Consider the following 23,597-nt stretch of genomic DNA (forward strand, 5'->3'; position numbering starts at 1 on the left):
TGAGAACAAGAGGAAGCTTTTGCACATCTGACAAGGTAGACGTGTTTTTTTTTTTTTTTTTTTTTTTGGCGGTACGCGGGCCTCTCACTGTTGTGGCCTCTCCCGTTGCGGAGCACAGGCTCCGGACGCGCAGGCTTAGCGGCCATGGCTCACGGGCCCAGCCGCTCCGCGGCATGTGGGATCTTCCCGGACCGGGGCACGAACCCGTGTCCCCTGCATCGGCAGGCGGACTCTCAACCACTGTGCCACCAGGGAAGCCCTAGACGTGTTTTGATAATAGACGCCATCCATATTTCAGCTCTACCAATATTGCCACAAATGGAACATATTTTTTCTAACAAAGGTATGGAGATAAGTATTTATGACTAAATAGAGTCAAAGGAAAGGTGAGGCCCCACAGCATATCCCTTAGACTGATTCATGACATAGGATTTAAATCGAACAATCCAGTCTCCTAATGCAGTGGTTCTCAACTTGGTTTCTTGTCAGAATGCCAGGGACTCTTCGAACGAATATCCCCAATACTAGGCTGTACCCGAGTCAGAGTCTTGGGGAGTGCGACCCAGGCACTGGTATTTTTTTAAGCATCCCAGGTGATTCCAGTGTGCAGCCAAGGTGGATGGCCGCTGCTCCAGAGGCAGGTAACAACCATCAACAGACTCCTCAGCCCATCCACCCTGAAAGGAAGGGGCATTTGCTGGGCATCGCGGCCTCTCGGTGATCCTGTCATTCACTTTGCTCAAGGACTCCAGGCGTTATCAGCTTTGGGCACAATTTAGAGCCTTTCCATTTGCCTTAGTCATTTTTAGAGCAATACTTAATCAGGCAAATACCATCAAAGAGAGAGAAAAGATGGAGAAAGAGATTTCCGTAAGGCATGATACGAATAAGTAAGTGAAAAAACAATCTCAAGTTTAAAGGTGAAGGATGAGAAGTCAAAGCCTGTGAAATTTTATTTATACAAAAGAATAAAAATACCTATTTTAAAAGGACTCATTTCAACTCATGTGTTTCAGTTTTTGCTGTTCCTTGAACATGAAACTGCTTCCAACTCAAAAAGATTTAAGATAGGTAATTATTAAATAAACACTCTTTACCTTCCCTCTGCAAAGAAACAAAAAGCCAAGTCCCCATTTTATTTATGGTAAACCAAATTACTTTCAGTTAAGAATATTGGCAACTGCACGAAAGAGATGATCAGATATGTCAGCAGGAAGGTATGAGCTGTATAATGGCATTACAAAAAGTCCCCAAAGCAAATAAGATGGTAAAAACAATCATAGAAAAACGATAAAACACAAACAAAATAAGAAAACGCCAGATATTTACAGCCTCCCTCTGAAATGTGACTTGTTCTACGTTCAGCATAAAACAAACCTAGAGAACATTTCTCGATGCGCATCACAGATGAGGCTGGTGCCAGCCAGTTTGACGGGGGAGACATTGGTTCCAAGAACGGAGAAATGCACACTTAGCAACTTGCTGGGATTAAAACAATGTCTTGGGTCGTCCTGCAATTGTTACTGAAAATGACACAAAATAAATGCTCCAATATGGTCTTACAGAAATGACTTGTTTGTCACCACATTTCAGAACAAACTACTCAGAGTCACAGGCACCAGGTCTGGGAAAGCAGAGATGGATGGCCACGCAGCCAGGTGAGGGGTGTTTATCTTTGTGAGGTCGGAGGAGGGAAGCAGGGCTCTATAGCCTGGACGCTTCTGCACTAATGAGTCTTCTAATAATCCTGAAGAGAGAAAAACAGAAGTCCCAACTTATTCTCAGCAGAACATTGATAAATTCTCACCAACAACCCTGCTAGGCTATTGCTCTGTAGCCAAAGATTCTATTTCAAATATGACAGACAATATTTCACATCGAAAATGGCTTGTCTTCTGAGTCCACAAAGGGACAGAGACATCAATTCTGCCTTATTAGACCTGAGAACTCACCAGTCAGAGGCATGGGGGTGGTGAGGAGGGGTAGTATTAATAGTTCATTATTTAATCAAAGGGAATTTTTCTTCAGGAAAAACTGTGTGAGCCTTTCTCTCTCCAAAATATAAAGAGAGTACACAAACCTAAAAGTCAAAGCGCATCCAGATGGATACCCCAGACTTTAAAACAAGAACTGTGACCCCAGGTTAGGAACACTCAAGCTCTGAAGACAAATACGTTTTTCTAACCGTCTACGAAAATCACCAGCCTCTCTGAAATGGTCTGGCTGATACTTACAGCTCGTGGTTTTTTGTTTAACTTCAGATCAATCCTGTGATAGGAAAGATAAAAGATATTTGCATTTTAATTTACAGAAAACGGGTCCAAGAATCAGCTACTGCATAGGGCACAAGCTATAACAAAGACTATTTGGTTAAGTAAAATCCACATTCTTCATTAGACTATGTCATATTTAGTTGTTTACCCAGGTATTATTAAGCAAGTATTTATTAAAAACATGAGCACATACTCTTGCCACAAGGTAAACTTAGATGACTCAAAAAGAAATACACTATAGCAGTTATAAGAGTCGTACAATTTTTAAAAATTATTCCAAAATTACACGTTAAAGAGCTTGGGTTAAGAGGGCATGCTCTACGTTAATGTGTTAGCTCTGCAACTATGTTGCTGATAATCACTGAGACACTGAGTGATTAAGAACAGGAAAGAGACTAGGAGTTTGTATTCCTGGACATGAAACACAAAAGAAATTCAACAAATTTCAATTTTTAAATCTTTCCAGAGCAAAACATCAAGATCTTAAACTATCAATCTCCTTATGAAGCAAAGCCAGGATATCAATTTAAATATTAATCAAAGTAAAGGTTATCTATTTTTAAAGAAATTAAAATGCATAAAAGTGAAGTTTACTTAATTTTGCTTAAGTTATTAAATAAAATGTTACCTCCATCACGTTTTTCTGTTTTTAAAAAAAACTTCCCAGCCTAACCTAATATACATACCTACAATTAAACAGATAAACTATGGGTTAGAAAGGTCTCAAAAAGGCATATTTGTCTCTACACACTAAACAACACAGCACAAATACTAATTCAAATCAAACTTACTCAAAGTCATAATCAAACATGCCAGACGGGCTGAGGGGCAGCATTTGAAAGGAAGAAAGCAATAGAAATTAATATCCTAATTGAATAAATTAGTTGATTAGCCACCCTAGCAAGATTTGTAGAAACAAAATCACTTTTAAGAATCTTAAGACACAAAGTTTCAGACATCAAAGCACCAAAGGTTCTGTGGTTGGGAGATTCCCTTCCCTCAATGGATTTCATATCAGAAGAACAGACTATAAAAAGAAAAGTTATTTCATTAGAAAACTAGACACCCGCAGGCCTTCTATTAACTACCAGATTCAGAGTTAGAACTTTTAAAATATTTAATTATAATGAAAAATAAACAGGGGCATTTAGAAGAAATAGAGAACAAAGGGTTTAGTGACATAATGAAAAGTGCTTTGAAGACCGTACCAACAACTCGGCATAATACACTTTCACTAAAATGAAAGATAAAAATATCATACAGTTTTGAAAATAAAAAACATTTTGCAATTTCTAACTCGGGTTTTATATTTAAGCATGTCCAAACATGGTACTCCTTTTCTCTGCATTCATGCTAGAAGCCAGGGGTCGAATCAGAGTCTAATTCCAAAACCCACACAGCCATATGACTCTGCCCCTGAACTGGTGAGAGCAGTTAACGGTTTATGTCAGGGCTACAATCAGGGAACGCCGAAGTCTGCAGTGCGCCTACTGAAACAAAGGGAAGTTGACATCCACAAGCACCCAAGCCGTAAGGGTCCAGATGGGAGAGCAGCCTAAAGGAGAAGGCCGTTTCGGGCCATCACCGCTAACAGACCATGGGCTGGGCAGACCTCCAAAGCAAATGTTAACCAGGGGCACGACACCAGTTCCTTGGCTGGCTCCAGAGCCTTTCAGACTGTAGACAGGAGGTAAAACAATACGCAAAACGGCTGTATTTCCTCCTAGCCAATGTTTGCAAGAGTGAAGCTGGAAGAAAGCTTAACTTCAATAACCTTTATGCAACAGTTTCACTTCGGACATTTGGGAAAAGTATACAGTAAGTGTACAAACCAGGAACTGTCAGAAATTTAACTTTCAGCCTAACTTAACTTTGTTCAGAAATTAAAGAAGTAGACTGTACCTACTTCATGAAAACGTCACAAACTACTGAGAATTCTAGAGCTTGGTACAGTATCAAAAACCTGTAAGAGCAGCTATAAGGTTATACCGATTTCAACATTTTTCTTTAAAGACACTGGGACTTATCGTTCAGATATCACGTACAAGGTAAGACTTTAGAATCTTGTGATCATTTATGAATGCTAAAAATTATTTGATAGATTTTTATATTCCTAAAGAGGACAAATTCAAAGTTCTTCCCTTTTTGCTAGGGTACTTATTTATTTCCACTTTGCTTTACTCATCACTAAACAGTGTCTTACACATGGTGGGTATTCAGACTTTTGTTGAAATAATTTACTGTTGACTTTTATCGGACAATATGGGGTGTGGTACATTGAAGGAGAAACGACACTGTACTGGGAGCAAAGTTACAAACATGTGTAGACAAAGTGCTCCCCCGCCCCCATCCCCCAATCAGTCAGACCCACTAAGACATTAGTCAGGGGCGAGGGGTTTGGGCCAGACACAATTCCTGACTAAAGATGGCAGGAATCTGAGAAGGTGTGCTAATAAACCTATTTTCTCCAGAAAGAAGGCAAATCAGCTCCAGTATCCTCCCTCAGGGCAGGTGAGGCCCTAAGGCCAACGGAGAAACCCAGGAGGATACTGAACCTGGGGAACACCAAAGGATCCTGCTTTCCAAACAGAAAGCCCCATTGTGAAGGCAATAACTAACATCAAATATCTTTTTAAATCCTAGTATTTTTCTGGAAGGAGTTAGTTCCTAGGGCCAGGAGAGCAAACGGTAGGAAATGCTGTTCCTATGGAAATCTACCAGTAATCTGCAAGAAGAAAATTAAGTTCAATGTCTAATTCCCTTTTATCAGCTGATCCTATCATTAAGGAAAATAAGGTATTACCTGAAATAAACAACAGCTATCAATAGAGCCTAGTGTACCAGGAATGGAGAAAGTGTCCCAGAAACTTTCAAGGAATTTACCCCTCCTCTACTCTGAAACAGGAAAATAATTATCCCATTTAAAATGACACTGGTATAAACTTAACGAAAGCAACACAGAGCATGACCCTTTTATCTTGACAATTTAAAAAAATATTTTTAAGAGTATGGATCTCTGCTGTTTATGATAAACTAGCGTCAGTCCTGTCACAGCGATTAAATAAGCTGTAGCCTTACCAAAAAAAAAAAAAAAAAAAAAAAAAAGAGAGAGAGAGAGATATAATTTTTGCTCTCTCTTACTGCACTTATGAGATTGGCGTGGTGATTTCCGGTGTGCGGAAAAATGTTAGGCTGCAGCCCTTAGTCACTATCTGGAGGATATACTATTTCTGGGTCTAAAAACCACCACCACCATTGACAAGAAAAACTCTTAAAAGAATTAAAGAATCACTTGATGCCAAGGAGGCTTAAACCCGTTAGAGTTAATTCTGTATTATCCCTGTATGCCACATCTGGCAAAGGTAACAACTATAATATCCTGGGTGCCTGAGGGAATGTTCTGCGGGACAACCCAGCCCAGAAGCAAACTGACTGGCACAGGGAAGCCCACCCATTCCTTGCACGCCCCCTTTCATCTCCTCAGCATGCAGGCTCCTAAGAGGAGCAGGACAAAAGCCAACCTGGTGGATATCTGGTTTTCAAACCTCCCAGAAGAAGGTTTGAGGCCATCCCTTCCTCTAGAAACTACTGCATTACCCTCTCTGAGTTCAGCTGTATAATTTCCAATTATCTGAGCTAACAGGCCCCGGCATCATCATATAAACCCCAAGGACAGCGAATGCTAAAATCCTCTCTGGGTGGCACCTGACCTCTCTGCCCACTGATGTGATTCCTATCTCATTAGGCACTGCAAAAACACACAGTGAACAAACATTATCTAGGAAGGTGCTCTCGTATCTTATAGCCCTTGTATTGTTCCTCTGATACTGAAATCAGCATTTTACAAAGATATATAAAAACAGAGAAATCATAAGCAATCAAAAAACTTGTATTTAAAAAGCATAAAGGGGGCTTTCCTGGTGGCGCAGTGGTTGGGAGTCCGTCTGCCGATGCAGGGGACACGGGTTCGTGCCCCGGTCTGGGAAGATCCCACGTGCCGCGGAGCGGCTGGGCCCGTGAGCCATGGCTGCTGAGCCTGCACGTCCGGAGCCTGTGCTCCGCAGCGGGAGAGGCCGCAGCAGTGAGAGGCCCGCGTACCGAAAAATAAAAATAAAAATAAAAAATAAAAAGCATAAAGGCACTATCAGATCAGTTCTGTCCATCCTCCAGGGAATAAGAACAGGCAGGGATCAAGGTTAGGAGCAGAAGACTTATATCCCATTTTTCAGCTTCCCAACACATGCTAGTGGCATTTTCCAAACACTAGTACACAGATTCCGTTTCTATTTCCCTTTTTCTCTTCTGAAAGGATTTCAAATTCACTGTATTAAACAAAAGTTTTATGGAATCAAATTCTTCTACACTAGAAACACTGAGAAGGATGTCTTCCTTCACAGTTCCTCTAATGCCCACCAATTCCTCCCTTAGAGAAAAATTAGCCTGTTTCACTTGGACCAAATGAATTTCTTCCCATCAGCAACAGAAAGACCACACCAATCCTGAAGAATGTTTATTCTATTAAAGTCCCTTCACAGCAATGGTCACGGAAGCTCTAAGTGGGTGGGGATAGGGTGGGGGCATAGGGGGTGGGGAAAGGTGGTCCCTACCACTGACCTGTGCCGGTTTTTATTCTTTCGTTTTTTATGGCTGCTATGATGACTCCCTGAGGAAGTAGAAGAAGCAGCCTTCTGAGGTTTCACTCCCTGCACAGATCCATCCAGATCCTCAGGATCCTCCTGGCTGGGCTCATTTTCCTGATTGTGGAAGTCTGGAGAAGTATCACTTTCCGTCCCACTTCCTGGCTCCCCTGGAGGGAATAAACACAAGTCCCCCAAAGCATCATCAGTACTCCTCAGGCAGTTTGTCCATCAGTCAGGAAAGATTTTCTGAGCACTAACACATAGAAAAAGACTTGTTTCCTACCCTCAAGGACCATATGTTCTAACTAACAGGAAGATACATACAAAGTTACCAGAGTTCCCGAGAAACCTGTAATCTGAAACAATGTAACCAGAGGCAACAGACCTAAGGATGGCTGGGAGATTAGACCATACAATCAAGATAACCTCGCTACATAAAGGTTATTTAAACAAGAATATGCTAATGGGATTAATAATTACACAAGAAGCATTATCAAAAACATTACATAGGTCTTCGGGAGGTGAGAGATGACCTTGGGAAAATATCCTACAGCTGGCCCTGGTTCCTTCCCCAGACCACATGGGAATCCTGACTTTCCATCAAAAAAAAGGGCCCAGGAGGAGAAAAGCCCCATTACCTAAGTTACTCTGAGAAGCCTTAAGAACATTATTTTAAAAGTGGTAATAATACCCTTCAGCTGACAGATATTCCCAATTTTATTTATTTATTTATTTTTAACATCTTTATTGGAGTATAACTGCTTTACAATAGTGTGTTAGTTTCTGCTGTATAACAAAGTGAATCAGCTATACATATACATGTATCCCCATATCTCCTCCCTCTTGCATCTCCCTCCCACCCTCCCTATCCCACCCCTCTAGGTGGTCACAAAGCACCGAGCTGATCTCCCTGTGCTATGTGGCTGCTTCTCACTAGCTATCTATTTTACGTTTGGTAGTGTATATATGTCAATGCCACTCTCTCACTTCGTCCCAGCTTACCCTTCCCCCTCCCCATGTCCTCAAGTCCATTCTCTACGTCTGCATCTTTAATCCTGTCCTGCCCCTAGGTTCTTCAGAGCGATTGTGTTTTTTTTTTTAGATTCCATATATATGTGCTAGCATACGGTATTTGTTTTTCTCTTTCTGAGTCACTTCACTCTGTATGACAGACTCTAGGTCCATCCACCTCACTACAGATAACTCAGTTTCGTTTCTCTTTATGGCTAAGATAACTGGATAACTGGATATCCACATGCAAAAGAATGAAACTGGAACCCTATCTCATACCATATACAAAAATTAACTCAAAATGGATCAGAGACCTAAATGTAGGAGCTATAAAACTCCTAGAATCTATTGGGTTAGGCAATGGTTTCTTAGATAAGACCACAAAAGCAAGCATGACAAAAGAAAAAATATGTATAGTGAACTATATCATGTATGTAAAACTCGTGAACTGCAAATATCACCCAAAAAGTAAAACAACCCACAGGGGTGAGGTGAGAGCAAAACGGGCAAAGGGGGTCAGCTATATGGTGACAGATGGAAACTAAACTTTTGGTGGTGAGAACACTGTAGTATATACAGAAGTCAAAGTATAATGTTGTACATATCAAACTTATATGTTATAAACCGATGCTAACTAGAAAAAAAAAAGAAAAAAATATCACAACCCACAGAATGGGAGAAAATATTTGCACATCATATATCTGATAAAGACTTGTATCCAGAATACATAAAGAACTCTTAGAACTCAATAATAAAAAGACAAAAAAATTTTTAAAAGATCAGCAATGGATTTGAATAGACATTTCTCAGAAGAAGATATACAAACGGCCAATAAGCACAGGAGAAGATGTACAACATCATTAGCCATTAGGGAAATGCAAGTCAAGACTACAATGAGATAGCACTGCCTACCCACTAGGGTAACTATAATGGAAAGACAAACAGTAACAAGTGTTGGTGAAGATGTGGAGAAACTAGAACCTTCAAACACTGCTGATGGGAATATAAATTGTACAGCCAACTTAAGACACTTTGGCAGCTCCTCAAAAGATTAAACACTGAGTTAACAAACCACCAGCAATTCCACTCCTGAGTATGTATCCAAGAGAAATGATAACACGTTCACACAAAACTGGTCATAAATGTTCACGGAAGTATTATTCACGGCAGCAAAATGTCCATCAACTGAGGAATGCATAAATAAAATGTGGTCTATCCATGCAATGGAATATAGGCACAGCTCGGAGACACTGTGGATTTGGTTCTAGACCACCACAATAAAACGAGTATCAAAATAATGTGTTACACAAATTTTTTGGTTTCCCAGTGCATATAAAAGTTATGTTTACACTATACTGAGTCTATTAAGTGTGCAACAGCATTATGTCTAAAAAAATGTGCATACCTTAATTTAAAAACGTATTATTGCTAAAAAATGCTAACCATCATCTGATAGCACAGGGTTGCCACAAACATTCAATCTGTAAAAAATGCAGTCTCTGCAAAGTGCGATAAAACAAAGTATGCCTGTATTATTCAGCATTAAAAAGAAATGCAGTACCAATACATGCTCTGTTTGGGAGTTTTTAAGTGTGATCATAGTGTAAAGGGCCTATCATTTATATAACTACCATATGATCCAGTAACCCCACTTACGGGTATTTATCCAAAAGAACTGAAATCAGGATCTTGAAGAGATATCCGCATTCCTATGTTCATTGCAGCATTATCCAATAGCCCAAATGTGGAAACGACTTAAATGTCTGTCAATAGATGAACGGATAAAGAAACTGTGGTAGGGCTTCCCTGGTGGCGCAGTGGTTAAGAATCTGCCTACCAATGCAGGGGACATGGGTTCGAGCTCTGGTCTGGGAAGATCCCACATGCCACGGAGCAACTAAGCCCGTGTGCCACAGCTGCTGAGCCTGCAAGCCACAACTACTGAGCCCGACTGCCACAACTACTGAGGCCCACGTGCCTAGAGCCCGTGCTCGCAACAAGAGAAGCCACTGCAATGAGAAGCCAACGCACCGCAACGAAGAGTAGTCCCTGTTCGCCGCAACTAAAAGAAAGCCCATGCGCAACAAGGACCCAACGCAGCCAAAAATAAAATAAATAAATAAATTTATTTTAAAAAAAGAAAATGTGGTATATACATAACAATGGAATATATTATTCAGCCTTAAAAAGAAGGAAATCCTGTCATACGCCACAACAATGGATGAACCTGGAGGACGTTATGCTAAGTGAAATAAGCCAGTCACAGAAAAACAAATACTGCGTGATTCCACTTCTATGAGGTATCTAAAACAGTCAAACTCACAGAAGCAGAAAGTAGAATGGTGGTTGCCAGTGGCTTGGGGGGGGAGGGGGGAGTTGCTGTTTGATGAGTATAAAGTTTCAGTCATGCAAGACAATTAAGTCCTAGAGATCTGCAGTGCAACTCTGTACAGTTAAGACTATTGTACTGTGCACTTAAAAATCTGTAGCTCTGGACTCCCCTGGTGGTGCAGTGGTTAAGAATCCACCTGCCAATGCAGGGGACACGGGTTCGAGCCCTGGTCTGTGAAGATCCCACATGCCGTGGAGCAACCAAGCCCGTGTGCCACAACTACTGAGCCCGCACGCTGCAACTACTGAAGCCTGCGTGCCTAGAGCCCATGTTTCACAACAAGAGAAGCCCACGCACCACAATGAAGAGTAGCCCCCGCTCGCCACAACTAGAGAAAGCCTGCACACAGCAACGAAGATCCAACGCAGCCAAAAATAAAAAGTGAAAAAAAAATCTGTAGGTCTTATGTTTAGTGTTCTTGCCACAATTTAAAAACTATCATTTGGCAATACATACTGAAAGGGACTTCCCTGGTGGCACAGTGGTTGAGAATCCGCCTGCCAATACAGGGGACATGGGTTCGATCCCTGGTCCGGGAAGATCCCACATGCTGCGGAGCAACTGAGCCCACGCGCCACAACTACTGAGTCTGTGCACTAGAGCCCGCGAGCCGCAACTACTGAGCCCGTGCGCTGCAACTACTGAGGCCCGCGCGCCTAGAGCCCGTGCTCTGCAACAAGAGAAGCCCGCGCACCGCAATGAAGAGTAGCCCCTGCTCACCGCGACTAGAGAAAGCCTGCGTGCAGCAACAAAGACCCAATGCAGCCAAAAATAAATTTAAAAAAAATTTTTTTAAACCCCAACATACTAGAATATGTATACAAGAAACGGGGGTAGATTTCTGAGATTTTTCAACATAATACAGGGGGTGGAGGTGAGGGCAGGTAGGGTGTGGATAGGACAGGACTGGCCACAGTGTGATGGTTTGGGGGCAGTGTGATGGGTACACAGGGATTCATTGTTTTGTCTGTATTTGCGTAGATTAAAAATTCACTCTAATGAAAGAGTTTAAACGTAATCTTTTTCCCCCTTATTTTACCCCAATGTATCTGTAACAGGCCCTCCCAAGGTATGCTTTTAAGAATGGGAATGGCAAGACTCTTTTTGCAAAGTCCAGGGTGTTTTCCAACATCAACAACCAATTCCCTGATTGCCCAGACACCAACACTTGAATTTAATTCTGACACTAACTACTGGAGTCAGGGCAGAACCCACAATTTAAGGGCTCAGTCCCACAAGAGTACCCCCTACTTCAGACACCAGTCACCAGTCCTGGGCCTCCCAGACATCCAACAGACCAGTCATAAACCAGGGGTACCACAACCCCCTCCTCAGGGTCAATAATCTGCTGGCATCAGGAACATGCTTTATGACAAAGGATACAACTCAGAAACAGGCAAATGGAAGAGACACACAGGGCAAGGTATGGGGAGGAGCGTGGAGCTTCCCTGCCTTCTCTGGGCTGGGAACCTTCCCAGCACTGCACCATGTTCACCAACAGAAACTCCATCATTTAGGGGTTTTTACGGAAGTTTCATTACGCAGGCATGACTAATTAAGTCACTAGCCATTGGTGATGAGCTCAATCTCCAGTCCCTTTCCCCTCCCTGGAGGTTTCAGGGTTAAGGCTGAAAGTTCCAAACTTCTAGTCAAGGACTGGTCTTTTGGGTGACCAGCCCCCATCTGATGCTATCTGTGGGCGAGGGAGGGGCAGTGGACACAGCCACCAGTCATCTCATTAGCATACAAAAGACTACTCTTTTGCATGCTAGCCATTCTTTTTCTTTAAAATTTATTTATGTATTTATTTATTTATTTTTGGCTGTGTTGCGTCTTCATTGCTGTGCACGGGCTTTCTCTAGTTGCAGCGAGTGGGGTCTACTCTTCATTGCGGTGCGCGGGCTTCTCATTGCAGTGGCTTCTCCTGTTGCGGAGCACAGGCTCTAGGCAAGTGGGCTTCAGTAGTTGTCGCACGTGGGCTCAGTAGTTGTGGCTCGCAGGCTCTACAGCGCGGGCTCAGTAGCTGTGGCGCATGGGCTTAGTTGCTCCACGGCATGTGGGATCTTCCTGGACCAGGGCTCGAACCCATGTCCTCTGCATTGGCAGGCGGATTCTTAACCACTGTGCCACCAGGGAAGTCCCATGGTAGTCATTCTTAATATTCTGGAGAGTCCAAGAGTTTTAGGAGCTGTGTGCCAGGAGAGGGGACAAAGACCAAATATACATTTCCCTTCATACCACAGAAAGTACTGGGCTGTATCTATGAAAATCATTCTTTGACACAGTAGTGCCACTTCTGGGATACTGTCATACAGAAATTAAAACTCCACTGCAAAAAAGCTATGGGTACAAGGATGTTTACTGTGACACTGTTCATAGTGGGGGAAAAGGGAGATGATGGGAATATTCATCAACAGAGGAGGAACAACCAGACTAGGGGGTATTTTCTGGCTTTTGAAAAGAATGCGGGACTTCATGCGGCGCAGTGGTTAAGAATCCACCTGCCAATGCAGGGGACGTGGGTTCGAGCCCTGGTCCGGGAAGACCCCACATGCCGCAAAGCAACTAAGCCCGTGCGCCACAACTACTGAGCCCGCATGCCTAGAGCCCGTGCTCCGCAACAAGAGAAGCCACCGCAGTGAGAAGCCTGCGCACTGCAACCAAGAGTAGCCCCCGCTCACCGAAACTAGAGAAAGCCTGCGCGCCACAATGAAGAGTCTGCGTGCCGCAACAAAAAAGATTCTGCATGCCGCAATAAAGATCTCACGTGTGGCAACTAAGACCCGACGCAGCCAAATAAAGGAAGAAAGAAATAGGGCTTCCCTGGTGGCGCAGTGGTTAAGAATCCGCCTACCAATGCGGGGGACACGGGTTCAAGCCCTGGTCCGGGAGGATCCCACATGCTGCAGAGCAACTAAGCCCGTGCACCACAACTACTGAGCCCATGTGCCACAACTACTGAGGCCAGCGTGCCTAGAGCCCGTGCTCCTCAACAAGAGAAGCCACTGCAATGAGCAGCCCGCGCACCACAACCAAGAGTAGCCCCCGCTCGCCGCAACTAGAGAAAGCCCACGCGCAGCAACAAAGACCCAACGCGGCCAAAATTAAAATAAATTTATAAAAAATAAATAAATAAGACTGCAAGATGCTAACAACAGCTGACACAGACAGTCCTTACCCTAAGCCAGGCACCGCTGTACACACTTCAGATATATTAATACATACAACCCTCACAAGGGTTAAAAAGTTAAAAAGAAATCTAACAAAATATAAAAAGATGAGTCTAAGATACAGAAGTATGGTCAGGACAGCCTTCCTCTGCCATACTTAATCCTATTTATTCAGATAAAAAATGTCATCTCTGAAAATGCAAATGGTGGAGGCACTGGTCGGGGAAGGAGCAGGCCGACAGGGCATGCAGTCACAAAAGCTTTGCATCACAGACAGGACTGCAGAAGGGACACAGGACTCACTGAGGAGGGGCTGGGCACAGGGGAGAGAAGGGTTAACTAAAAAGGTGGGAAACAAGTAAGGAAGGCAAGTTAGATACGGCAAATTTTCTCTATGTTGCAATTCTACTCGAATACACCGAGGAGAAAAACCAACTATTTACTCATTTGGGGCCAGCTGCTATGGGAGTTCTGAGTAAATGGATGGATGAATTGGTCATATTCTATAAAGTGGGTACACGTATACACACGCACACACGCAAACACAAAGCAGCGGAAGTCAAATCAAAGGCCTATGAATAGAGTCCAGGCAGTAACCGACGTCCCGAAGGGCTGACATGGATACTAAGTATCATGGGAGTCAGAGAAGAAAGAGCGGATTATTCAGGAAAAGCTTCACTGAGGGGGTGGAATTTAAACTGGGCCTTGAAAAATGAGAGCCAAAATAAATACAAAAAATAGCACATGCAAAACAGTGCAGAGGTGAGAAAACACAAGGTATTTGGGACTTATAAATCAAACAACACCTTTTAAACAGAGAGCTTGAGAAATGACAGGTGAAATGGAATGACAGGTTGAGCGGAGTCATAACTGTCAGGCTAGGGGATCTAACATGGGGGACAATACGAGGGGATGTTAAGAAAACTGACTTGTTGCTTAATCTTTCTGAGCCTGTTTCCCCGTCTGTAAAATAGGAATTCTTTCTCTCACGTCTTGAGTATCTCTTATGGATGAGATACTGGGCTAGATGCTTGGGGCTACAGCCATGTTCCCTATCCTCAAGAAGTAGCTTTAGGGATTAAATGAGATAATGTAAAGTGTTTGCTTAGTGTCTGGAACACAGTAAGTGTTGAAATCTCAACATCTTTGAGATCTAAAAACACATAAGTCAAATTCCAAGCAATCAGTCAGGGTTATTTGCAGTAAAACAGCTGCTAGCAGGACATAACAAGATGAAGGCATCCAGAGTTTCGGAACAGGGAAGTAACACCAAACAACTAACGTGTATTGAGTTCTCTGTGCAAACACGTGCTTTAAGATTAGGCTAGAAGCGGTTTATAAGAGGGACTGGAGCTGGGGAGACTAGATTAAACACTGTTAATGTACAAAGTGAGAGCACAAAGTAATAATCATTTCCTCCCTCGGCTCACGGAAGCAGAAGAGAAGTGACAGCAAGAGGACTGGGTTACAACATATCAAGGTACAGCAGCAAGTCAGTCGATCGATTGCTGCTGCCACCGTGAAAAGACACACGAGTTTGCCTCTCACTGACATAAAACTGAGCGACTCATTCTTAGCGCAAATAAGGTCAAATTTTAAGTTAAATACAGCTACAAATGAGATGCTCTACTTAAAGGACCAGCTACTGAATAGTGCCGCAGCAGTGACTCCTGATCAGCACGAAACGTTTAAAGGCAGAAAGGAAGACACCCAGAACAATGCTCACGCAGCTGTCCACTTACCTGTGCAATGATGTAGACGCTGGAGGGGTTTGCTTTGATGAAAGCTTCAGAGAAGGCCAGTAAAACAAACAGGTGAGACTGCTGATCCTTTACAGGAGCCATGGGTTTGAGCCCTGGCCTGGGAAAATCTGCCTGCTTTGTTTTTCTTTCACTTTATTCTTTTTAGAAAAATATACAATGCCTCACTAATTAGCATAAAATTCCCCTTTGGGACCATGCCAATCCATTCTCATTCTAGGGTAGGTACATAAGAAGCCAAAGGAAGCAAAAGTAGTGCATTTTTTGAGGAAAATTTCAGAACAGTGCAAAACTCCAGAATCCTTGAGATCTGAGAACAGACAAGTACAAAATCTAAGAGAAAGGGTTGTTTTCTTCATTGCCACCAAAGATCAAAAACACAGGAGTCATTCCACAAAACATTCTGAGACAACGGAAAGACCCTGTACAAAGGAAAAAAGAGTGAAAGGCAAAGCAGACCGTTCCTCATTCCGCTCTTGGAATTAAAGTTTGGATCTTTGGGGGACCTTCAAGCCTTGAACTTGGTCGAAGCAGTCCTAGCAGAAGCAAACATAGGTCTTCTCTGGAAGACAGCACCTTCATCCCAGCCGTCAAATTATTCTACAAATACTTTTAACTATAGTGAACAGAAGTACACAGTCAAAGATAACCAACAAGCACACAGGGAAGTTAGATTTCATGAGTGATACAACAGCAGAAACAACAAACAGAAAGAGGCTCTTAAAGACTTCAGAAACTGAAATTAAATACAGAAAACCTATGCTTACTATACTTAAAGAAGTAGGGACTTCACGGATGGCACGGTGGTTGAGAATCTGCCTGCCAATGCTGGGGACATGGGTTTGAGCCCCGGTCTGGGAAGATCCCACATGCCGCGGGGCAACTAAGCCCATGCGCCATAACTACTGAGCCTGTGCTCCAGAGCCCGAGAGCCACAACTACTGAGCCCGTGTGACAAATACTGAAGCTACGCACCTAGAGCCCAAGCTGTGCAACAAGAGAAGCCACTGCAATGAGAAGCCCGCGCACCACAACTAAGAGTAGCCCTCGCTCGCCGCAACTAGAGAAAGCCCGCACGCAAAAACTAAGACCCAACAACAAAGACCCAATGCAGCCAAAAACAAATAAATAAATAAATAAATTTATTTTTAAAAAAAGTAAAAGGCAAGTATGAAAACAACTGCAAAGAAAGGTCCTAAAAAACCACATAGCAGGGGCTTCCCTGGTGGTGCAGTGGTTGCGAATCCACCTGCCAATGCAGGGGACACTGGAAATTAAAAATGTAGTAATAGGACTTCTCTGTTGGTTCAGTGGTTAAGACTCCACACTTCTAATGCAGCGGGTGTGGGCTGATCCCCGGTTAGGGAACTAAGATCCCACATGCCACGCAGCATGGCCAAAAAAAATTTTTTTTAAGTATAATAAAAGATTTAAAAATCAAGGGAAGGTTTAACAGTAAATCAGACTCAACTGAAAAGAGAATTAGTGAATGGGTAGGTCAGAAAAAAAAAATACCCATAATGCAGCACAGAGACAAAAAAGAAGATACAGAAAAGATAATAAAAGACATAAAGGGTGCAATGAGAGAGAAGGTTTAACTTACATTTAACCAGAGTACCAGGAGAAGAGAGAGAGCATGGAGCAAACACAGTATCTGAAGAGGTAACAGCTGGGAATTTTCCAGAACTGATAAAAAAATACCAAACCATAGTTTCATGAAGTCCAATGAAACCCAAGCTAGATAAATTAAAAGAATGAAATCCAATAAAATAAATTTAAAATGGGATAAGTAAAGCAAAGAGGAACAGAAGAAGAAAGTAAGCTGGATGTAGTACTAAGATTCATTCCCCGAACACATGCTATAAGTTCCTATTTGCTTTCTAGAGAGGAACCTCAAATTTGGCTTTAAGCATTTTAGCGCCCATACAAAGAGGGAAACAGTCAATTACCAGGTTTTCAGTAAAAACCAACTAGTCGTTCAGGGAAAACAACTATTCCTAAAGGAGAGAATAATTAGTAATGATAATAAACGTTTGCAACGTCCTAACAGAGTGACACATTTTACAGGACCAAAATGTTACTTAGTGCAACTAAGTGCAACTTTATAGGGAAGACCAAGGAATACCAATATGATATATTCCAGAAATGGGGCTCAATCCAGGGGGAAGATCTTAGGGGATGGATGGCCTCCACATGCTCCAGAAAATCTTCAATACATCAGTACTTGTCTCAAGTCAAGCTGCTGAGCAGTGGCTTTAGGAGTCTTCCTGACCAGTATCTAGGCGCACCCCTTCTGTGTGGGTAATTAGATACAGAGCCATATACTAAACTATCCGCTAAGCCTGGGGCAGGATAATAGGCTCTTGTGAAAACTGAGGAGTCAGACGTCATTCCATCGCAGCTCACAGGAGTGAGGTCCAGAATGTTCTTAACCAGTCTTGCTACTCCACAAAGCAGATGAAATGGCTCTACGTTCTAGAAGTGGTATTAATGGAGAAGAAATAAGATTTAACTGACAGTCATAATGAAAGAAAAAATCAAAAGGACTTGGTCCAACTAATTAGGCTGGCAGAGAGGAGTCAAAGCTGCCTACAAAGTTTTGAAGGATGGAGAACAGAAGTCCTGTGAAACAAAACAACTAGGCACATTTTGAAGGAAAGAGAACAGCTCAGTTTTAGACAAAATGTTTGAGTCTGACCATCTGAGTGGAAATGTCTAGAAGACATTTTCTAGAATTTTCTAGAAATGCATGACTAAAGCTCAGGCAAGGAGTTAGGGATAGGGCTAAAGATTCAGAAATCTGTACATGGAGATAATAACTGAAGTCACTGAGTAGTTCTAATTCCCATACTACCAAAATCCCTTCTCCTCAAACCACTGCCCTGGTAATGCAAATAAGACAACTTGATCCCACGACAAGATATGCCATGTGAAAATACCCAGCCACAATACAAAAAGCAGGGTGTGTTTCAGAGTGACCCGACCCACAGGGAGAGCATCCAATACAGCTACATAGAGTCTGATACAGCAAGATAAACCTGCAGTTCTAAGTCCCATCACTAGAAATTAGAAAGGAGTTAGACTGTATGGCTTACATACAGAGAATGATACAATTTCTCTACAAAGTAAATACTACCTGCTCTCCATTTTAAATTTAAGAACACACAGGTACATTCTGTTCATGGGATCAGAATTTCCTAAGAATTATTAAATTGGGTACATGAGGATTTATTAGATATGTCTGAAATTTTCCATGATAAAAGGGTTTTTTTAACTTTAAAAAATTCCCTAAGACTCAACAGGAGTGAAGACATATCTCTGTGTCTTTGAACAGGTGAAGTCAACCTTCATGTGACTGAAAAGGCAGGAAGGACACGGTAGTTTCTTCCCCCAAAGAAAGACATGATTAAGGATACCCAAAAGGGCTCCCAACTTCTAGAAAGAAGAGGCAAGAACAAGAGATGCAGTCTTCAGATACACCGTTGGATAGGAATTAAATATAGAGGCGATGGTAGCTTAAAAATAAACTGATGAAAAAGTAAAAAGATAAACTTACTCTTTTCAATGAGCTGGTCCTGAACTCCTGCCAATGCACTTACTGCCTAAAAGAGAAAACCACCAGTTACTATAAAAATTACCACAGATCTCAGGAAAGCACTCACAGACAGAAAGGAAAGAGACAACCAACTCACAGATGGACAGGAAAGAGAAAACTCACAGAAACTTAACGGAGGTCTTCCTTAACAATGGGCCACAGAAAGATCCCCCCCCCTCACTTACAGCTGCTGAAGTAACTGAGGATTTACTGAAGAGCCGCTCTGCTTCCTTAAACTTCCGGTTCCTTCTATCGTTTTTGCTATTGGAGTTTCTAAAACACACACAAGAAACTCATTATAAGCACCAAGCTATGTCTGTGGCTCAAGCTGAGGACACACCAGGACAAATGTAAGGAACTCTTTTTTTTTAAATTACCAAGTTCCATACAGAAATGCCTCCACACCACTTGGATTGACCAAAATGACCTGCATGCTGAATGCCTATGTAGACAGCAATGTTTTCCAATGGACGGTATGTGGTCCACTGTGACACATGAGATTACTTTAGCTTTAGGTTCACAATCATTTTCATTTAATATGTATTTATTTTAATGCCTATTATTAAAAACATCTAGCACAGACTAGTGCTATGAAGTATCTCTGTTAAATAATCTTAGTTTAAAAAACTTAAAGGGCTTCCCTGGTGGCACAGTGGATAAGAATCTGCCTGCCGATGCAGGGGACACAGGTTCGATCCCTGGTCCGGGGAGATCCCACATGCCACAGAGCAATTGAGCCCATGCGCCACAACTACTGAGCCTGCGCTCTAGAGCCCGCGAGCCACCTACTGAAGCCCGCGTGCCACAACTACTGAAGGCTGTGTGCCTAGAGCCCATGCTCTGCAACAAGAGAAGCCACTGCAATGAGAGGCCCGCGCACCGCAACAAAGAGTAGCCCCCGCTCACTGCAACTAGAGAAAGCCCGCGTGCAGCAACGAAGACCCAACACAGCTAAAAATAACTAAATAAATAAATAAATAAATAACTTAAAGAAAGAACCAGAGTTCCTTAGTGAAATGACTGATACCAGGTCTGAGACAAGAAAAGGACAAGGATGGGACCTCCTTGGTGGCGTAGTTGTTAAGAATCCGCCTGCCAATGCAGGGGACACGGGTTCGAGCCCTGGTCCGGGAAGATCCCACATGCCGCGGGGCAACTAAGTCCATGCACCACAACTACTAAGCCTGCTCTCTAGAGCCCGCGAGCCACAACTCCTGAGCCCACACGACACAACTACCGAAGCCCAAGCACCTAGAGCCCGTGCTCTGCAAGGAGAGATGCCTCCGCAATGAGAAGCCCGCGTACCACAACAAAGGGTAGCCCCCGCTCGCAGTGACTAGAGAAAAGCCCGTGCGCAGCAACGAAGACCAACACAGTCAAAAATAAATAAATAAAATAAATAAAGTTACTAAAAGATAAAAAAAAAAAAAAAGTACAAAGGAATCAGCCTGAGGAGGCTCCCTCTGGCCACGTTTGGGACAAACTAAGCATCAAAAAGGATAATGATGGGTGTGTTAGCATTGTGAAAAGTCAGTGAGCTAAACACTTATGATCTGTGCACTTCTTTGCATAGATTTCAATAAATTAATTTATACTAAAAAATAAAATAAACCTTTACAAAGTGACAGTACTAGATCCCAATACGCTGTTTTTTTTTTTAAATCCATGCATCTACAGTGATTCTAAAGAGAGAGAAAGAGAGAATGAAAGGGAAAGAAGATAAAAAGGGAAGACTCTTCTTTCAAAATGCCAGTAATAAATGTAAAAGGAACAGTAAAATTAGAATCATCATTTTGCAACCTCCATTATAATAACTAATTCAGATAATCAACAATGGATACTAAAACCAATGACAAAAATTGGGGTGAGCAGTATAATCACACTGCCTAAAAAGTATAACTTCCAGGGACTTCCCTCCCTAGTGGTCCAGTAGTAAAGAATCCACCTTACAACGCAGGGGACGTGGGCTCGATCCCTGGTCAGGGAATTAAGATCCCACATGCCGTGGGGCAACTAAGCCTGCGTGCTAAAACTACTGAGCTTGCACACCTCAACTAGAGAGCCCTTATGCACCCTGGAGCCCACGTGCGCCACAACTAGAAAGAGAAAAACCTGCACACCACAACTACAGAGAAGCCAGAGCGCTGCAGCTAGAGAGAAGCCCACACGCCGCAACGAAGAGCCCGAGCACCGCAATGAAAGATCCCGTGTGCCACAACTAAGACCCGACACAGCCAAAGATAAATAAAATAAATAAATAAATAATAAATAAATCTTAAAAAATAAAAATAAATAAAATGTATAACCTCCGAAATCACTTGTTAATTACAAAGAGAAAAAAAATCACTTTTACAATGGTGAAATCGTATGATCAAACTTAGCAGCACCAATAATGGGGTAATCTGTCATTATGTGCCTCCTGATAAAACAGAGGTAAACAACAAGAGGTACACAAATCACTAATGCAACATTTTTGCCAAAAATATTTAAAGGATCTCTCATGAAGTCACTAAGAAAAACCTGGAATTGGGACACTCTACAAGACAACGTCATAAACAACCTTACCACCAAAAAGGGTGGGAAGCTCCTAAATTAAGAGACTAAAGGAGACACAACAGCCAAATGCAATGCACAAACACTCACTGGTTCAAAACAAGATAGCAATGCATTTTAGGAACACTTAGGGAAATATGAATAAAGACTGTATATTACATAATGCTATTAATGTAGTGCTCATTTTCCAGGCATGATAATTGTTGGTTACGTAAGAAAGATGTTCTTATTCTTAGGAGGTACCTGCTGACATAATTTGGGGCAAATGTCATGATATCTGCTTTCAACTTTTAAATGGTTTAGCAAAAAATATATATACATATATGTATGGGAGAAAGGGGAGATATAACTACAAAGGGGTAGCATGAGGGAGATCTTTGTGATGATGGAAAAGCTCTGTATCTTGATTGCAGTGGTGGTTACAGGAATCTACCCACATGAAAAAATGACAGAACTACATATACACATTATACCAATGTCAATTTCCTGGTTTTGTTATTGTACTATATGGTTACATAAAACCCAACCATTGGGGAAAACTGTACTGTTTTTGCAACTCCCTGTGTATCTATAATTATTTCAAATTTTAAAAAATTTTTAAGTGTAGCTATAGGTGTGTGTATTAATACATATTATAGAAAGGGAAAAAAGAGAGGAAAGCAAATGTGGTAACAAGTTAACAACTGGTAAATGCTAGTGAAGGGTATCAAGAGATCACGAACTATTCTTTCAATTTTTCTCTAGATTTTCAAAAAATTTAGAAAGTTTTCAAGAATAATATTACTAAATAAACCGTGGTACAGTTGGCACACAGGTATGGCAAACCTTGTGAGGGTGTGACTCGTGACTGATTAAAATGTAGAAAACACTGATAGCAGTGCTGGTGTGTAAGGTATTATATGCTGCATTTCATTTAAGCCTCACACAGCCCTGTGCCACTGGCCAGATTTCCTCTACTATACAGATGTAGGATTTGTCCAGGGTTACTCAGTGAGGCAGTGGCTGAGCCAGAGTTCAAGCTCAAGTGCAGACCTCTGTCCACCCCACTTTACAACTGTCTCCCTGCCAGGTCACTACCAACAACATACATAGCCCTAAACACAAATATTACTAGGGCACCACACAAACACTACAGGCTTCCGACACTCACTTTTGGTTGGTCAGATACCGATCCCAGCCACGAATAATGTTGCCATACATCTGAGTGTCTTCCAGGTAGCTTCCTTCAAAAGCATAGATCTGTCTCTCTAAGTTTGCCAGTGTTTCCTGAGAGATGAAAAACAAGGAAGTGGTTAATGCCTTCTACGTGCAAGCATTAAGCCTAACCAAACTGAAATCTTACTATCAGACTTATAAACTCAAGTTCAACTATACAGAGCCAGCCTTGAGGAAAGAAGGCTGACATGCGCAGGGGCAGGCTGTTTCAGACTACGACAGTCTAGACCCATCTTGTTGGATCCCTTTAAGAATAAAATGGAATAGAAAGAGCCTGTCCCCATTAAAATGTACACCCATACCAAAGTTTGCACGTACTCAGGGGCTTCGTGGAAACCCAGCTGTCAAGAACCTGGGCGGAGGAAGAACATGAGCAGTCTCTACTCCCACGCATAAAAGATACTGCTACCCGGAGAGGGAAGGGTGATCAGCCTTCCAGAGCCAATTCGCTCCCCTCCCTGCAGGCTCCGAAACGCCGCGGGCACTGGGCTGCGGTTGCTATGGAAACCTGGAAGGGCAGCTTCAGGTGAGATGGGCCTCCCGATGCCCAAGCCAAAACGCAAGGGGAGGGAGGGCTTAGCCACCAGGGTGCAAGGGGTCCCGGGTGCGTGTCACAATTCCTAATTCCCTAGACTGAGTCCGCTTCCCCTCGCCTGTCACCTTCTAAGATGTTCCCAAATACATCACAACCCTACCCATCAAAAACCGCATCCAACTAATCTACTCCTAGTCCCCAAAAGAACATGCGCCCCTCCATCTTCCAAAGGCCTGCCTGGATGTGTGGGTCCCCCTCCCACACCTGTTTCCTACCCCACCCCCCAAAGCCCACTGGCAAGCCCGAACCAATCTCCTACAGCCTGCCGACAAGCCCGGTCCCCATCCCTCAAAGATCGTGGACCCGCCCGCCCTCGCCCACCCCGCAGAGCTCATGGACACTCTCCTCTCCAGGGCTCCCGCACGGAAGCCCCCACCCCCTGGCGCCATCCTT

The 23,597-nt window shown here is 42.7% G+C and overlaps 1 protein-coding gene across 1 annotated transcript; it reads right to left on the reverse strand.

The window, feature by feature from the left end:
* Nucleotides 1-930: 930 nt before the first annotated feature.
* Nucleotides 931-23,268, reverse strand: MEAF6 (MYST/Esa1 associated factor 6). Its single transcript, XM_024738782.1, has 7 exons — nucleotides 22,928-23,268; nucleotides 22,545-22,660; nucleotides 19,027-19,114; nucleotides 18,803-18,848; nucleotides 6,888-7,080; nucleotides 2,235-2,268; nucleotides 931-1,747 (listed from the first exon to the last, which is right to left on the reverse strand). Exons 2-7 carry the CDS (start codon nucleotides 22,592-22,594, stop codon nucleotides 1,739-1,741), a joined length of 420 nt encoding a protein of 139 aa, XP_024594550.1. The 5' UTR covers nucleotides 22,595-22,660; nucleotides 22,928-23,268; the 3' UTR covers nucleotides 931-1,738.
* Between the last annotated feature and the right edge of the window lie 329 nt (nucleotides 23,269-23,597).

Source organism: Neophocaena asiaeorientalis, unplaced genomic scaffold (genome assembly GCF_003031525.2).
Source record: "Neophocaena asiaeorientalis asiaeorientalis breed wild unplaced genomic scaffold, Neophocaena_asiaeorientalis_V1.1 scaffold106, whole genome shotgun sequence".
Classification (NCBI taxonomy): Eukaryota; Metazoa; Chordata; class Mammalia; order Artiodactyla; family Phocoenidae; genus Neophocaena; species Neophocaena asiaeorientalis.